The following is a 17,602-nucleotide window of genomic DNA, read 5'->3' as shown; positions in this document are numbered from 1 at the left end:
CAACATTGACAAGAGGTCTCAATTAAGCAAGACATATGAGCTCAAATCTGAAGGAAAACAAGTGCCACCATTATCAATTTGAATTAGGAAAAAGAAAGTCATTTTGATAAGAGTACCTGGAAAAAGAAACAAACATATTGAATTGCGTCTACTTTCAGAAGAATAATTGCCAGGGAGAGAATAATCATTCATAGGGGATCACGAAATGGCATGTGCGACTCATCCTGTCAGCGCATCCACCGTTTAGATACATGTGATGCCAAAACCGACACAGTTTTGGGAATACAAGAGCTGTCAGGGAAGAGAAAAGATTCCCCGGTTAGTCTGCCACTTAAATAGGTGCCATGCACAGGAAACTCCACACGGCCGGACCTCATATGTGAGCCCTGGAGCCATGGTAAAGAGTGTCCATCTTCATGTGGCTCCAAACCACCAATCTGTGGGAAGAGCATTAACACAGTAAACATGTTTGATGGGAAACCTAAGTATATAATCATAGAAATACGACACCCAGTGTGAATGCACTTTTTTCACATGGACTTCATAGAAGGCATACCAGATCTTATCATCTCCCCCCTCCTTCCAGAACAGCCACCTTACATTCCTCTGAGACTTCAACTTACCAGACAAGTCCAGAACAAAGACTATGAAGGAATCTCACTACACACGCAACACTCTGGAAACACAGCACACTCTCGAGTCAGGCCATGCCAAAGGCAATATGCCGGACTTCATCCTGTCAGCTTACTCCATGGAAATATGTGACTTTGTAAATATGTGTTAAACAAGCATTGGCTAAGCCAGTAGGTCTCGCCTATACAAGAGATATTGGCTTTGGCAATGTGTTTTGCCATATTGTACACCAGTGTGCATGTTGTCAAGCCTGACTAAAAGTTAGTGGTGTGGAGTGTCCGAGTGCAGTCGAGGAGTGGCATGTTGTAAAGTGGATTTGTTGGAGTGTTGTAACGTGGAGTAGGGGAAGTAGTGTGTTGTAGAGTTCAGTGGCAGAGAGTTTTATAGACTGGAGGGGAGTGGAGGGAGTTGGACTGGACTGAGGTGGGTGGATGAGAGTAGAGTGAGGTGGATTGGATTGGGATAGAGTGGGGTGGATTGAGTTGAGTGGGGTGGATTGAATTGGATTGGGGCGATAGGATTTAGGTGGCTTAAATTAGATTGGGGTTGGTGGTTTGGATTAGAACTGGGGCGTAGGGTTGATTGGATTGAAGCAGGGGTGGGGTGGATTGGATTGAGGTGGATTGGACTGGGGTTGGTTGGTTTGTTGGATTAGAGTGATATAGCTGGGGTGGGGGTGATTGGATTGAAGCACGGGTTGATTGGATTGGAGTGTGGTAGGCTGGATGGATTGGATTGGAGTGTGGTGGACTGAACTGATGTGGATTAGGGTAGAATGGAGTGGGGTTAATTGGAGTGGGATGGAGTGGATTGAAATGGTGTGGCGTGCATTGGATTGGGATGGGCTGGAAGGGGCAGATTTGATTGGTGTGGAGTGGATTTGAGCAACGAGAATTACATTGAGTTGGATTGGATTGGAGTGGGTGGATTGGGGTGGGGTGGACCCGATTTAGATTGGGGTGCCCTGGAATTGGGATGGATTGGACTGGGGTGTGGTGGATTTGATTGGAGTGAGGTGGATTGGGATGGAGCAGGGTAGAATGGATTGGAGCGGGATAGACTGGATTGGAGCGGGGTGAATTGGAGTAGGGCAGATTGTTTTGCATTAGAGTGAGTTGTTTGGGATTGGAGTGGGGTAGGGTGGCGTGAAGAAGGTTGGAGTGGGACAGATTGTTTTGGATTGGAGTGGGCCGATTGTATTATGGTGGATTGGATGAGGGAGAGGTGGATTGGATTGGAGAGGCGTGTATTGTTTTGGATTGGAGTGGGGGAGATTGTTTTGGATTGGAATAAGGCAGACTGGAATGGGGCGGATGGTAGTGGGGCAGATTGGAGTGGGGTATATTGTTTTAGATTGAAGTGGGGCTGATTAGATTGGGGTGGGTTGGAGTGTGGTGGGTTGGCGTGGGGTGGATTGTAGTGGGGCAGATAGGAATGGACTGGGGTGTACTGCACGATTTTGTGTTAAAGCATCATTTCATAAATTATATATAATAAAGACAAAAATTTTGCTTTACAATATAATAGTCATCTTTTGAAAATAGCACCCACGAGCAAAAACAAAAGAAAACATTAGTGCAAAGTGAGAAAAGACGACTTGGCAAAATAAAAGAAAGGTAGCTATTAAAAAAAATAGATAAAACTTTGCAATTTTGTTTGCCCTGCTGACCACATTTGTGCCAGTCACAAACCTTCTGTTTGCAGGGCACTAGAAGTTAAAAAGAACAAATTAGTACCTCAGTAAGCTTGGGAGCAGGGGATGGGCACTGATTAAGGTGAATCAATCAGTGCTTAGTCCCAGGAATGGAAATCACCATATACCTGCAATTCTGAACTATGAGGCTGTAAAGAAGAGTGTCAAACAAGCCAACAAATTTTGAGCAATAGGCAGGCTCCAAGCCCTTTACTGTACACAAGAGTCTCGTAAGCGAGGTGTATGCACTAGCACATACTTACCAGGCTCGACCCTAAAACATCAGTTTTTTTTAGGTAAGGGTTATAAAACGATAAGGATAGTAGCCTTCGCCATTCGATTAAGATTCTGAAATAATGTCCACATTTTCTAAAGTCCAACAATGGGAGATGTTCATGCAGGGCCTTGGTATCTTGTTTAGTGAAGAAAGATGCAGACTGCATGGTTCTGTTAATTCGTACTTGCAGCCACATTATCTATGACCATTGGTTTAAAGGAGAGAGCTGAAATGTAGTTCCAATTTTGTATGTAATCATGCATCAGTATTTTCTGATGGCTTGATTCTAGCAGTACCCAAACGGAATGCTACTGCAGTGTATTCCTAGGTGTCTCTAGAATGCAGTGTGGTGGGGGCTGTACATTATGGGGAGTTAGTTTTGGTTATCTGTGACTACATGGTCTGAGATGGAGCAGAAGCTTCTACGTAATAGTCTCAGCTCTCTAGAATGCTTTCCAGTGCATCTCTGGTCTAGGACCAATTTATTACATTTTTTAAAACCGTCAATGTGCTTTTATTTGCTGCTGCTTTCAAATAGATACTCTGGAATTCAGATGAACCTCTCTCCTATCTGCATTTGACCCTTTCGGGTTATAAATTTAAAATTTACCTCACATAAAATGAGGATATTTTGTTCCCTGCCCTAGGTTTTGATTACTAAATCTCTGCATTATTGGTTTTGTTGTATTTGGCTTAGTTGGCATTTATAAACCCATTGAAATATAACCTGATATTTCCCATAGGATGCAGTGCACTGTTGTTGGGTGGTGAACCTAAGAGGCCGTGTAGTTGCCGGGTTAGTGTCTCTAGGATGCAGAGCAGTGAGTAGGTCTTTTCAGGGTAAAGTGTATGGGTTGCTATCCCCAGAAAGCGCTATAGTAAGTAGTAGTGGGCTAATCCTATAGAATGAAATGTAATGTGTTGGGTTAATGTATCTACGATGCAGGTCGGGGTGGTGAATGGGTGTCCCAAGGATGTAGTGTTATATGTTGGATTAGTGTCCCAAATACATAGAATTTGTTTGTCATTGGGTTAGCCTTGCAGCATTGTGGGCTGCCTGGGACTAGTTTCCCAATGTTTTCGAGGTTTAGCGTAAGGCTATCTCTATGCTACCCTGTCCATTGTAGTTTAGTCTTTGAGTCAGTGCTTCCATATGTTAGTTAATTCACATCTTGGTCTCCATTATTCCATTTCCCCATAGATATGGACTGAATATCCGTGACTACCAATATCTTGTTTTCTGTATTTATATGGTCTTGAAATCTGTGTATACCACTTCCACACCTTTCCCAGTCCTTGTCTTTGTCAGCCTTTGCCTGCTTCTGGGAACGGAAGACAGACACTCTCTGATATACAGTGTATTCTGGTTCCCTTTATGTACCAAGGTTTCTGTATTGTGTCTCAAAGAAAGTGACGCCTTCGAAGGACCGTTTAAGCCTTTCTGTCCCTGTGTTATCTTCATATGCTCACTTTCGTTGTCCCAGTGCCATCTCCTTGATCGCCTATTCTTCTCTTCCTTTCCCTAAGTCTTTGTCTCTGTTCCCTGTATGTTCCCCCACCCCAGTGTATTGTCTCCCTGTTCCAGTTTCTCTGTCCACAGTGTCTGTCTTTCCTTCTCCAATGTATTTGTTCCCCTTATAAATGTATTGTTTTGCGTCTCCCTTATTCCCAGTGTTTATATATCTGCTTTAACAAAGGTGGTCTCTTTAATGACAGTTTGTTTTCCTGTTCCTGTGTTTTTTGCAATTCCCAAGGCCTGTTCGTCTCACTTTGTTGCTCCCCAAAAGAACGTGTCCCTCTCTCATTTGTCTTCCTTTGTCTATCTTCCATTTCTTTACACCGACGGGTGCTTGTAAGGAAATGCCTCCTTAGCATGGTTACCCCTTTACTTTTTGCCTTTGCTGATGCTAAGTTTTGATTTGAAAGTGTGCTGAGGCCTGCTAACCAGGCCCCAGCACCAGTGTTCTTTCCCTAACCTGTACCTTTGTTTACACAATTGGCACACCCTGGCATCCAGGTAAGTCCCTTGTAAATGGTACCCCTGGTACCAAGGCCCCTGATGCCAGGGAAGGTCTCTAAGGGCTGCAGCATGTCTTATGCCACCCTGGGGACCCCTCACTCAGCACAGACACATTGCTTGCCAGCTTGTGTGTGCCAGTGGGGATAAAACGACTAATTCGATATGGCACTCCCCTCAGGGTGCCATGCCAACCTCACACTGCAAATGAAGTATAGATAAGTCACCCCTCTAGCAGGTCTTACAGCCCTAAGGCAGGGTGCACTATACCATAGGTGAGGGCACAAGTGCATTAGCACTATGCCCCTACAGTGTCTAAGCAAAACCTTAGACATTGTAAGTGCAGGGTAGCCATAAGAGTATATGGTCTGGGAGTCTGTCATGCACGAACTTCACAGCACCATAATGGCTACACTGAAAACTGTGAAGTTTGGTATCCAACTTCTCAGCACAATAAATGCACACTGATGCCAGTGTACATTTTATTGTAACATATATCCCAGAGGGCACCTTAGAGGTGCCCCCTGAAACCTTAACCGACTATCCGTGTAGGCTGACTAGTTTTAACAGCCTGCCGAACACCGGACATGTTGCTGGCCACATGGGGAGAGTGCCTTTGTCACTCTGTGGCTAGTAACAAAGCCTGTACTGGGTGGAGGTGCTTCACACCTCCCCCTGCAGGAACTGTAACACCTGGCGGTGAGCCTCAAAGGCTCACCCCCTTCGTTACAGCACCCCAGGGCACTCCAGCTAGTGGAGTTGCCCGCCCCCTCTGGCCACGGCCCCACTTTTGGCGGCAATGCCGGAGGAGATAATGAGAAAAACAAGGAGGAGTCACTGGCCAGTCAGGACAGCCCCTAAGGTGTCCTGAGCTGAGGTGACTCTAACTTTTAGCAATCCTCCATCTTGCAGATGGAGGATTCCCCCAATAGGATTAAGGATGCGCCCTCCTTCCCTCAGGGAGGAGGCACAAAGAGGGTGTAGCCACCCTCAGGGCTAGTAGCCATTGGCTGCTAACCCCCCAGACCTAAAAACACCCCTAAATTCAGTATTTAGGGGCTCCCCAGAACCTAGGAACTACCCTGCATCTAGAAGGACCAAGAACTCCTGAGGACAGCGGCTCTGTTCCCCGAAGACTGCGACTTTGCAAAAAAGAAGCAACTTTGAACACACGTTTCCCGCTGGAAGCGTGAGACTTGACACTCTGCACCCGACGCCCCCCGGCTCGACTTGTGGAGAACAAACACCACAGGGAGGACTCCAGGCGACTATGAGACCGTGAGTAGCCAGAGTTGAGTCCCCACAGCGATGCCTGCAGAGGGAATCCCGAGGCTCCCCCTGACCGCGACTGCCTGCTTCAAAGACCCAACGCCTGGTAAAGACTCTGCACCCGCAGCCCCAAGGACCTGAAGGATCTGACCTCCAGTGCAAGAGCGACCCCCAGGTGGCCCTCTACCTTGCCCAGGTGGTGGCTACCCCGAGGAGCCCCCTTCTTGCCTGCCTGCATCACTGAAGAGACCCCTTGGTCTCTCATTGATTCCTATTGCGAACCCGACGCTTGTTTGCACACTGCACCCGGCCACCCCCGTGCTGCTGAGGGTGTACTTTCTGTGCGGACTTGTGTGTCCCCCCCCGGTGCCCTACAAAAACCCCCTGGTCTGCCCTCCGAGGACGCGGGTACTTACCTGCTGGCAGACTGGAACCGGGGCACCCCCTTTTCCATTGACGCCTATGCGTTTTGGGCACCACTTTGACCTCTGCACCTGACCTGCCCTGAGCTGCTGGTGTGGTAACTTTGAGGTTGCTCTGAACCCCCAACGGTGGGTTACCTTGGACCCAAACTTGAACCCTGTAGGTGGTTTACTTACCTGCAAAAACTAACAAATACTTACCTCCCCCAGGAACTGTTGAAAATTGCACTGTCTAGTTTTAAAATAGCTATATGTCATTTATGTGAAACCTGTATATGCTATTTTGCTAATTCAAAGTTCCTAAAGTACCTACCTGAAATACCTTTCAATTGAAGTATTACTTGTAAATCTTGAACCTGTGGTTCTTAAAATAAACTAAGAAAATATATTTTTCTATACAAAAACCTATTGGCCTGGAATTGTCTCTGAGTGTGTGTTCCTCATTTATTGCCTGTGTGTGTACAACAAATGCTTAACACTACCCTCTGATAAGCCTACTGCTCGACCATACCACAAAATAGAGCATTAGAATTATCTCTTTTTGCCACTATCTTACCTCTAAGGGGAACCCTTGGACTCTGTGCATACTATTCCTTACTTTGAAATAGTGCATACAGAGCCAACTTCCTACAGTGCTGGATGAGTTTACTGCTGTGGAGCAAGTCAGAGGGATTCGAGTTCTGTAGACCGAGTTATTCAGTCCTTTGGCCGCCATTTAAAAAGGGCCCTCAGTGAGTCCTTGGAAAAGACCGTGCTTTGGTGTTTTCCAGAAAGTAAGATGGTTTCAGATGTCTGGATATGTTGATGTCCCAGGTTCCAGAGTGTAGAGGCCCATACTGAGAAGGATCTCTATCCTGTTTCTGTCTTGGATAGGGTACGTAATAGACATAGTAATGCCTCTGAGTATTGTGGTGTGTGGGTAGAGGCATTTGGTATTTGCTTAGTTTGCCATAAATTCATTATGGTGAATTGTTGTTATGTTTTGGTAGTAGTGCAAATAAGGATTTGTGCCGCAGGAAGTAGCCTTTGGAGCATGGTAATTTCTGCTGTTATCAGGAACCACCTGGATTTATCAGGAGCTACTGTATTGTTAAGGTAAAGCCTTGCATACCAGTTGGTATCCACTGTGACCTGTGCTCCCAGTGCCGGAAAGGAATGACTCAAAAAGTACTGCACAACCCCAGAGTCCTCGACACTGTTCCAACAAGTGGCAAACCCACTGCCTACCTCTGAATCTAGTATGGAACATGGTCCATGTGGGCAGCTGCAGTATTTTATCCATGTAGGAACTGTTAATGCTCATCTTAAGTGGCTGCTTTAATGGTAACACACAAGGATGACTTTAATTGATTAAATTCGAAAAGGTGTTGCTATATAAACAGGTCACAGAACAAATATGACCTAGAATGGGGGTAAAAATCGACCTTCGCTGTATTCATGCTTGAACAACAATCACATATTTCTATCTTTGAGTCCCAGAATTTCTTCCCAACTGTTATCAGCATGTTTTTGTGTCAGTGTGACTGTAAATTAGGAGTAATTTCTTTATTGTGTATTTTCACCAGCAAGATGCAGAGGTCTACTTTTGCTCAGAAATAACCCCTGAGCATGCATTCTTCATGGGGTCTGGTGGGGAATGGGTATTTCAGGACTGGCAACTGCTCATTGAAAATGAAAGTAATTGTGGTAGTCTGATGGGTCAGTCTGTCATGTGAACACACCTCACAGAGGTAATGCCCGGGACAATGAAGTAAGATTGGTAGTAATAAGAAGGGGACACTATCCCCTTCTTTTGTAGGCTAAAGAAGACACTGCCCCCTCTCTAGAAGAAGGAGGAGAACAACACTTCCCTGTGTTCACCCGAAACGTTTGTCCTAGATGCAACCTTAAGGCAAGGTAAGCTGATAAAATCTAGGTCTCCTTTTTAGGGTCGAGCCTGCGTCGCGTGCGCTCGCGCATGCGTATCGCAGCGAGACGCTTTAGTATTTAGAAAAGGGCTCGGAGCCCTGTCAACTTCACGTCAGTGTTTTTTATTGGTTTGTGGGCTTGCCTAATAAAATCTGCTTGCTTTCATTAGTCGAAGGCACGCATACGTCAAGCCTTTTCCGGTGGCTAGCCCTCCTCGAGCGCAGCGACCAAGTACAGAAAACATGCGAGGCTGGCTGTTTTCCATCGGGCTCGTGGAATTCTTTTTCTTTAATTTACGAGCACGATCTCGCTTGGCACAAGTCGAGCGCTTTACGTAGTTAATTTCACTTTTTTGGGTTATGTACATAAATGCACTTTTGCCCGATAGGTGAAAAGTCGGGTTAGAAGTTTACAACGCGATCAGTTCTAACATGAGCAAATGCGAGACCCGTTGCATTGTAAATGCTTGTTTGACTTGTAGTTTACTGTGTTGGAGGTGTGTGCATATTTCAGATGTTCAGTCAAGTTAATCATAGTTGTCTGTTGAATCGTTTTTAAGCTACTACACTTTTCTTTTCTCCGTAGGCCTCACTGTGCACAAGATATGGAGTCAGAAAATGTAATGCGTCTTAAAATTAAGTATTTTCATGCAGTCTCTTGAAGTCTGATTTAGCTTTTTCTCTCTTAAAGGAACTGATGAACATGGGTTGAAAATTCAACAAGCTGCGGACACTGCTGGAAAAGACCCCTCTGTGTTCTGTGCTGAAGTCTCCAAACAGTATAAGAATGTTTTTAACCATCTCTGTATCTCCTACACGGATTACATCCGGACTACAGAGCAGTGTCACAGATCAGCTGTGGAACATTTTTGGACCATTTTACGTCAGAGAGGTTTCATTTATAAAGGGGTTTATGAAGGATGGTATTCAACACCCGACGAGAGTTTCCTCGCTGATTCTCAAGTCATGGACGTTTCAGACAAACAAGGCAATGTCATGAAAATCTCCACAGAGAGCGGACATCAGGTAAAAAAAACATATGCTGTTGAGAAACATTATCTTAATAATGCACACTGTGAAAATTAAGGCATTCATTTGACAAAGCCCTTAACAGACACATTAAGTCCCCTTTGCCTGTTCCATAACGAGGCAGATAGAGAATGAAAATACTTGGGGAAATAGGCCGCTGGCCAGACTACTGAAACCCAAATGGGCTGCAGATCATATTGCCCTAATAATGACTAAAGGGGGTGAGGAGAAAACCCCTTTGTTAGATATTCTTGCGGAAGTTACGTTGTACTACCGTACATTATACACCACTACACACTGGGCAGATGATGAGGGGCTCGCAGGATATTTAGAACAGGCCACACTGCCATGGGTAGAGGCAGCAGAGCGGGAATTGTTGTGCTTCCCGATTACTACAGAGGATGTTATGTGCACTATTAAGGGCATCACAAATGGCAAGGCGCTGGATAATGATGGCTTGCCAAGGGAGTTCTATAAAGAATATGGGAAGCTCCTGGCCCCATACCTCCTTGACATGAATAATGAAGCACTTAAGAAGGGTGAATTTCCACCTACGGTTTGGTAAGCAGTGGTTATCACTCGCCTTAATTATGAAAAGCATGTGCAGGAGTGTGGCTCATATAGGCCGCTATCCATAAGCATTTATAATACAATCTTGGTAAAAATCTCAGCAGCCTGACTTGTACCACTTTTATCTGGCCTCGTCTTGCCGGAACAATGAGGTTCAGACCACAGGTCTCTACTGCTGACAACCTCCGCACGTTGTTTGCTGTTCTCCATCATACTGATCTGAGGTTGATGGCAGTGGTGGTGTTTCTTGACGCTGCCAAAGCATTTGTTTCTATAGAATGGCCATACTTACAAGTGGTTTTGAGGAGAATGGGGTTGGGCGCAGCAATGATGAAATGGATAAACCTGCTGTATACTAACCCGGTGGCTTGCATCCAACTGAATGGCTGTATCGCTGACCCTATAACTATACAAAGCAGAATGAGGCAGGGTTGCCCTTTGTCCTTGATAATTTTTGCCTTGGCATGGATACTCCGCAAAAAACACAGCAACAAAGCCATCCAGTTTGGGACATGCAGGTTGCTGACATTGCTGCATACTGATGACATTCTGCTATTTGTGTGGGATCCCAACACTAACTTGGACCCTGTCCTTTCTGAGATCACCAAATTTGGTTTGCTGGTCAAGCCTTGCCATAAACTGGTCCAAGTCCTATATGATCCTTACAGACATAACAACCCCACCATCACTGAGGTATCTGTTGCAATAGCATGAAGACCTCCTTTTTTTACCTTGGAATCCTGATCCATAAAGATCCAATAGTGATCCTGGGGGAAAACTATGGTACTTTACTGACTAAAATTTAAGCCAATGTTGACAAATGGATTAAGTTGCCACTTAAAATGGCAGGCCGTATAGCGATTATCAGAATGGTGATATTACCACAACTCCTCTACCTTCTCCAAAATATCTCAATAAAGCTGAACCGTAGTTTTTTAACAGCTTACAATCCTCAATAATTGAACTCACGCGGACGAGTAAACAGTCGTGAGTAAGCAGGTAACTGCTGCAGAAACCATTGGATTAAGGGGGTCTTGCCGCACCACATTTATTTACAAATATACTCCTTCATAGCTCAAGTCCCATTTGCCTCACATTGATTCCATAACCTCCAACAAGTACTACACCTTAACTTAGAACTGTGCTTAGCAGAACCCCACAAGCTTAATACTACTGTCATGCAACCTCCGAGACCTGGGCTTGAAATTCAAGTAGTGCAATGAACAGCGTTGGCATGGGCTTGACTGGCTAGACTTACTGGCATAGATATTATCTCTCTGCACATTACACTGTCCCACAACCCCAAACTGCTAATTACTATTGACGGTGAAGCGCTTACAAGACAGACAAATCCAGATACTGGGAGGTTTATATGTAGGGAACAGATTCCTTGCCCTTTCACTATGCCTGGCTTTGTGTGGCTGTAAGTAAGGCATTTCCTACTTATCCACAGGGACGAGTGGATTGGAGGTTGTTGAGCCTTGCAGTTACTGGTGCATTTCCTACAAAAATAATCACCACAGTGCAACCTACAACCCTGAGAGAAATGTCCAAAGTAGGGCAGAGCTCTAGAGCTAGATAGCACTGGGTACACAACTAATAGACACATAGTGGAAATACTATTGTTGGTATACAAAAGAGGTTTGCATGAAGGAACCACAGACTACTGCATTACAACTGTCTTCACCTGGTCTACTACACTCCATCCAGACTGTATAAATATGGGGGGGGGATGGGCAATGATGCATGTGAAAGATGCAACACTCCTGAAGCTGATGTTTTACATCTGCCATGGCAATTCAAGGTGATCGCTGAATCCTTGGGTAGGCTATTCCACACCTTAATCAGCATTGTGGTCTGACACTGCAGCTTGAGGTTCTGACAGCAGTACTGGTTTATGTCAAACTGGTACCCAAGCACAGTAGGAAATTAAATAGACTGGCCCTGCTCCTGTGTAATTGTCGAGTGGCTATGGTATGGGGAAGGGTGTATCGCTCACTGCAGAAAAAAGGCTTATGGACCTTGCGACCTGCACCTGTGGGGGTCATGCCCTAGAGAAATTTGGGACCCGCTACAAACGTATCTTGCTTGAAGGGCGTGAAATGACAACAGTGATAGTGGGGACCTGAGATGTCATGGCCCACAAGGGGTGTCAGTTCGCAAGAAGGGTAAACTTAATATACAGGTGGCTAGCTGGTGACATAGGACAAAACAGATGATTTACACACGGATAACTGTGGCTATTTCATGATTGTTTGCCACCTTTTTTTTTTTATATCCTGGCGCTTACACAATTCATAATGCTCTACACTATTCTTGTTATATTGTATATTGTGACTGTTACAGCAGTCAATATTTGGTATGGTACTAATATGTCAATAAATAAAGTGTAAAAAAAAAAAAAAAGGTAAAAAGTCTCTTTTCCCCCTAGTGAGAATGGCAAATTTGTGGGCTATGATTGAGTACTGCCTCGTGCATGGTTACATTTCATGCTGGGCCACAAGTCCAGGAAACTGACTGCTAAATTACTTTCTGTTTATAATTAAGCTGTGAGCAGAGCAGTTTAATACTGATAACAAGGCTTCAAGAATCCCACACACCATTGTGAGCCTTGATACAGCATCATCTGCCAATGGAGGATCCATTCTGTGCTCAGAAGAGCTCTGCTTCTCTACTCAGATATGTATAGATCTCGTTACAGACTGCTTTGTCTTCTGGGATTACTCCTGTCATGAATACTTAAAAAAAAAATACAATATAGAGAAGTATAGGAAGAGAGTGGACTTTGGATCAGCCGTGGTGCTTTCATGTGTTTTTTGTGGTTTGCTATTTCTTTGATAGGCGATCTACAAAGCCCACTGCATTTTGAAGGAGCTTGCACTGTTCTGTTACAGTTCCCATTAGGTTTTGGAGATGGGCTTCAAATATTAGTGCTACACATCTCTTCTACCCCTGCGCCCATCTTTGCTCTGCATCATTGTCCTCCTGTCCCCTCATTGTCCCTCTCCCTCGTTTCCACGTTCCTTGCTTTCGCGTTACCACTATCCTTGCTTCTTGCTCCCTGCTCATGCTTGCGTCTGTCTTTTCTTGGACTTTGTCCCCTGATGCTTTTGTCATTGCTTTGCCACTGTCTCTCATACCCACTTCCTTTGATTATTTCTTTTTTTTTTTTTACCTTTCCTTTCCACCCATTATCATGTTCCTACTTTCCCAGACTTCCCTGCCTTCTTGGCTTTCACTTCCCTACCCTCTCTTGATCACCAAGATGTTTCTCTCCTGGTCCTCACTTTTACATTCCCTCTTCATGACCTCATCTATCCTTTGCTTTCCCCTGGCATTGCCCAGTTCAGAAATACTGTTTTGGAAGCAAGTTGGGCCAGTGACATTAAATAACAGATGGCTCCTGTGTTAAATAGAAATCTCAATAGTATCCCACTCGCTCAGTTAGTCGTTCTCTTAAAATTGCAGAATACACAATCATGAATGGTTCCGTATAAACTTTACTGCTTTATCTCATCATCCACTTGAGTCGATCAAGGACTAGGATATTCTCTTGTGTAATCTAATGTCAGCTAGCATGAACTTTCCTTTCCTTGTTGTTTACCAACCTCCATATTATTGGAGTGATTTTCCAACATTATTTTGTGATTTTGTATGTTCTTTACTAATCGTTCATATGTTCATGATTGTTTTATTGGGCAGATAAACTTGATACAAGCCTCAAATGCCATTGTTTTATGGAGCACATGAATTCTTATTAACTAACACAACATATAAAACAGCATACTCATTGTAGATGTGATATGCTTGACCTTGTCTTGTCTTCTGACTGTTCACTGGAGAATTAAACTATAGAAACGCATGCCTGGTCTCTTCATCCTACCATACAGATGGAATTATTAACTTCTCGAAAAAATAGTACAGAGACAGCTGATTTGATCACCTGTAGGAAATAGTTTAAGATTGAAAAGGAGAGGATAATAGAAGCCTTGGAAGTAACTAAACCTTTACTTGGTAATAATAAAGATGAAGCAGTTCAAGTTTTTAATAAGTGGCGTTATATGATAGAAAGTGAGTTTGCTCTGCCTGTTAGCAGTCGGAAAATGAAGAGGCTGCTAACGTGCTTCGGAATCCTAGCTACTATCTACAGTGAATAGTGGACTCTGCGCTAGAGGACGATGGATCGTAGCAACATAGGTTTGAGGGGATGTCATCAATGAACGTCATGAGTATCAACAAAGGTTAATAACAATCAATATATCAAACTTCAATCAATAACCACACCAGTTTATTAAGAAAAAATTCATACATTTATTTCCCTATGTTAACAATGCTAATGTCACAAAAATAACTCTCAAACATAAATGATAAGCATATAGTGGTTGGTTAAAGCGTCTTCTATAGCTCAATTTGATCAAGACAATTAAACAAATTATCTCCAAAAGAATCACACCTATTAATAATACAAAGACCGGTAATAATGACAAAGTACACATTAGTTCAGCATCAAATGATTTCAAAACACGTATGTATGTAAATATATGTTCGATGGCATCTGTCGCTGTAGATACGCATGTTCTGCAATAGCTCGCCATCTGGTGTTGGGCCGGAGTGTTACAAGTTGTTTTTCTTCGAAGAAGTCTTTCGAGTCACGGGACCGAGTGACTCCTCCTTTTGTCTCCATTGCGCATGGGCGTCGACTCCATCCTCGATTGTTTTTTTTCCGCCATCGGGTTCGGACGTGTTCCTGTCGCTCCGAGTTTCGGAACAGAAAAAATAGTTAATTTCGGAAGATTTTCGTCGGTATTGTTGCGTTCGGGATCGGCATACTTACATTCAACACCGCATCGAAGATCGAAGAGCTCCGGTGCCCTTCGGGGTAATTTTTCGATCCTCCGTCGGGGCCTGGTCGGCCCGACCGCGTGCTGAAGAACGCCGATGGAACGGACCCCGTTCCGTTTCTGCCCCAAATGCCACAATAAATACCCCTACACAGACCAACACTTGGTCTGCAACCTGTGCCTGTCACCTGAGCACAGCGAAGACACCTGCGAGGCCTGTCGTGCGTTCCGGTCCCGAAAAACACTCCGAGACCGTTGAGCCAGAAGACTTCAAATGGCGTCCGCACCGACAGCCCGACGGGAGTTCGAGGAACAGGAAGAGGAAGGTACCTTCTCGATCCAAGACTCAGACTCCGAAGGATTCGACGATACACAAACCGTGAGTAAGACGTCGAAAAACACACAAAGAAACATTTACAAGGCCCAGGGGACGCCACTGCCACCAGGCCATGGCTCAACCCATAAAATCGGTGACCGACCGTCGGCACCGAAAAAGGCCCAAACAGTGCCGAGATCGTCCGACTCCGGTCGAGACACCGGCACGCAGCCTTCTCGGGACCGAGAAAGTGCTGGAGACAAGCCTCGACACCGAGATGCCGGTGTGGACACGGCTCGACGCCGAGACAGCGGCACCGAAACAGATCGACGCCGAGAGGTTTCGGCCCCGAAAAGGAAAAAAGTCACCTCGGAGCCGAAAAAACACGCAGACAAAGTTTCGACGCCGAAACAAACTGCAAGCGACCCAGCTTCAGGCTCTTATACAGAAGAGCACTCGCTAACCTCCCAAATGCAGAAGCATAGGTTTGAGGAAGAGCTACAAGCAACTGATGCGGACCATACGCAAAAGCGTATCTTCATTCAGCAGGGGACAGGAAAAATAAGCACCCTTCCCCCCATTAGGAGAAAGAGAAGGTTGGAGTTCCAGACGGAACAAGCACCACAACCAAAAGTGGTGAAAAGAGTTACACCACCACCCTCTCCTCCGCCCGTGATTAACGTTTCACCAGCACAAACGCCATCACACTCCCCAGCTCACACCACCATGAGCCAGGGTGACCAAGACCAGGACGCATGGGACCTATACGACGCCCCAGTGTCAGATAACAGCCCAGAGGCATACCCTACAAAACCATCTCCACCAGAAGACAGCACCGCGTACTCTCAGGTGGTGGCTAGAGCAGCACAATTTCACAACGTAAGCCTCCACTCAGAACAGGTCGAGGATGATTTCTTGTTCAACACACTCTCCTCCACCCACAGCTCCTACCAAAGCCTGCCTATGCTCCCTGGTATGCTCCGGCACGCAAAAGACATATTTAAGGACCCGGTCAAAAGTAGGGCAATCACACCAAGGGTGGAAAAAAAGTATAAGCCGCCTCCTACTGACCCGGCTTTCATCACAACACAGCTGCCACCAGACTCTGTTGTTGTAGGAGCAGCTAGGAAAAGGGCCAACTCTCACACATCTGGAGATGCACCACCCCCAGATAAAGAAAGCCGCAAGTTTGATGCAGCTGGTAAAAGAGTCGCAGCACAAGCTGCAAACCAGTGGCGCATCGCGAACTCCCAGGCACTACTTGCGCGCTATGACAGAGCCCACTGGGACGAGATGCAACATCTCATTGAACATCTGCCCAAAGACTTCCAAAATAGGGCAAAACAAGTGGTTGAGGAGGGACAAGCCATCTCCAACAACCAGATCCGCTCCTCCATGGACGCTGCAGATACAGCTGCACGGACAATTAATACATCTGTAACTATCAGAAGGCATGCATGGCTCCGAACGTCTGGATTTAAACCAGAGATTCAACAAGCAGTTCTCAATATGCCTTTTAATGAAAAAGAACTGTTCGGTCCAGAAGTGGACACAGCGATTGAGAAACTCAAAAAAGATACGGACACTGCCAAAGCCATGGGCGCACTCTACTCCCCGCAGAGCAGAGGGAATTACAGCTCATTCCGTAAAACGCCCTTTCGAGGGGGGTTTCGAGGTCAAAGCACACAAGCCAGCACCTCACAAGCCACACCGTCCAGTTACCAAGGACAGTATAGAGGAGGTTTTCGGGGACAATATAGAGGAGGGCAATTCCCTAGAAATAGAGGAAGATTCCAAAGCCCCAAAACCCCTACTACTAAACAGTGACTCACATGTCACTCACCCCCTCCACACAACACCAGTGGGGGGACGAATAAGTCATTATTACAGAGCATGGGAGAAAATCACTACAGACACTTGGGTTCTAGCAATTATCCAACATGGTTACTGCATAGAATTTCTACAGTTCCCTCCAAACATACCACCAAAAGCACAAAATTTAACAACACACCATTCCAATCTCCTAGAGATAGAAGTGCAGGCACTATTGCAAAAGAATGCAATCGAATTAGTGCCAAACACACAAATAAACACAGGAGTTTACTCACTGTACTTTCTGATACCAAAGAAGGACAAAACACTGAGACCAATCCTAGACCTCAGAGTAGTCAACACTTTCATCAAATCAGACCACTTCCACATGGTCACACTACAAGAAGTATTGCCATTGCTAAAGCTGCACGACTACATGGCAACTTTAGACCTCAAGGATGCTTATTTCCATATACCAATTCACCCATCGCACAGGAAATACCTAAGGTTTGTATTCAAAGGAATACATTACCAATTCAAGGTACTGCCTTTCGGATTAACAACCGCACCAAGAGTCTTTACCAAATGTCTAGCGGTAGTCGCTGCACACATCAGAAGGCAGCAAATACATGTGTTCCCATATCTAGACGACTGGCTAATCAAGGGCCATTCGTTAATAGAGTGCTCAAATCACACAAATCATATCATACAAACCCTCTTCAAACTAGGGTTCACCGTCAATTTCACAAAATCCAAAATTCGGCCACGCAAGGTACAACAATACCTGGGAGCCATAATAGACACATCAAAAGGAGT

The 17,602-nt window shown here is 45.1% G+C and overlaps 1 protein-coding gene across 1 annotated transcript in view; it reads left to right on the top strand.

The window, feature by feature from the left end:
- Positions 1-17,602, top strand: part of LOC138265884 (methionine--tRNA ligase, mitochondrial-like) — an 84,555-nt gene that overhangs the window by 43,080 nt on the left and 23,873 nt on the right. The window contains exon 2 of the mRNA XM_069214024.1: positions 8,910-9,244. Within this exon, the coding sequence (XP_069070125.1) occupies positions 8,910-9,244 (335 nt within the window). The remainder of the gene's footprint in view (positions 1-8,909; positions 9,245-17,602) is intronic.

This window comes from Pleurodeles waltl, chromosome 2_1 (assembly GCF_031143425.1).
Source record: "Pleurodeles waltl isolate 20211129_DDA chromosome 2_1, aPleWal1.hap1.20221129, whole genome shotgun sequence".
Lineage (NCBI taxonomy): Eukaryota > Metazoa > Chordata > Amphibia > Caudata > Salamandridae > Pleurodeles > Pleurodeles waltl.
Note: the sequence above shows the minus strand (reverse complement) of the source record. Positions and strands in the feature narration are given on the sequence as shown.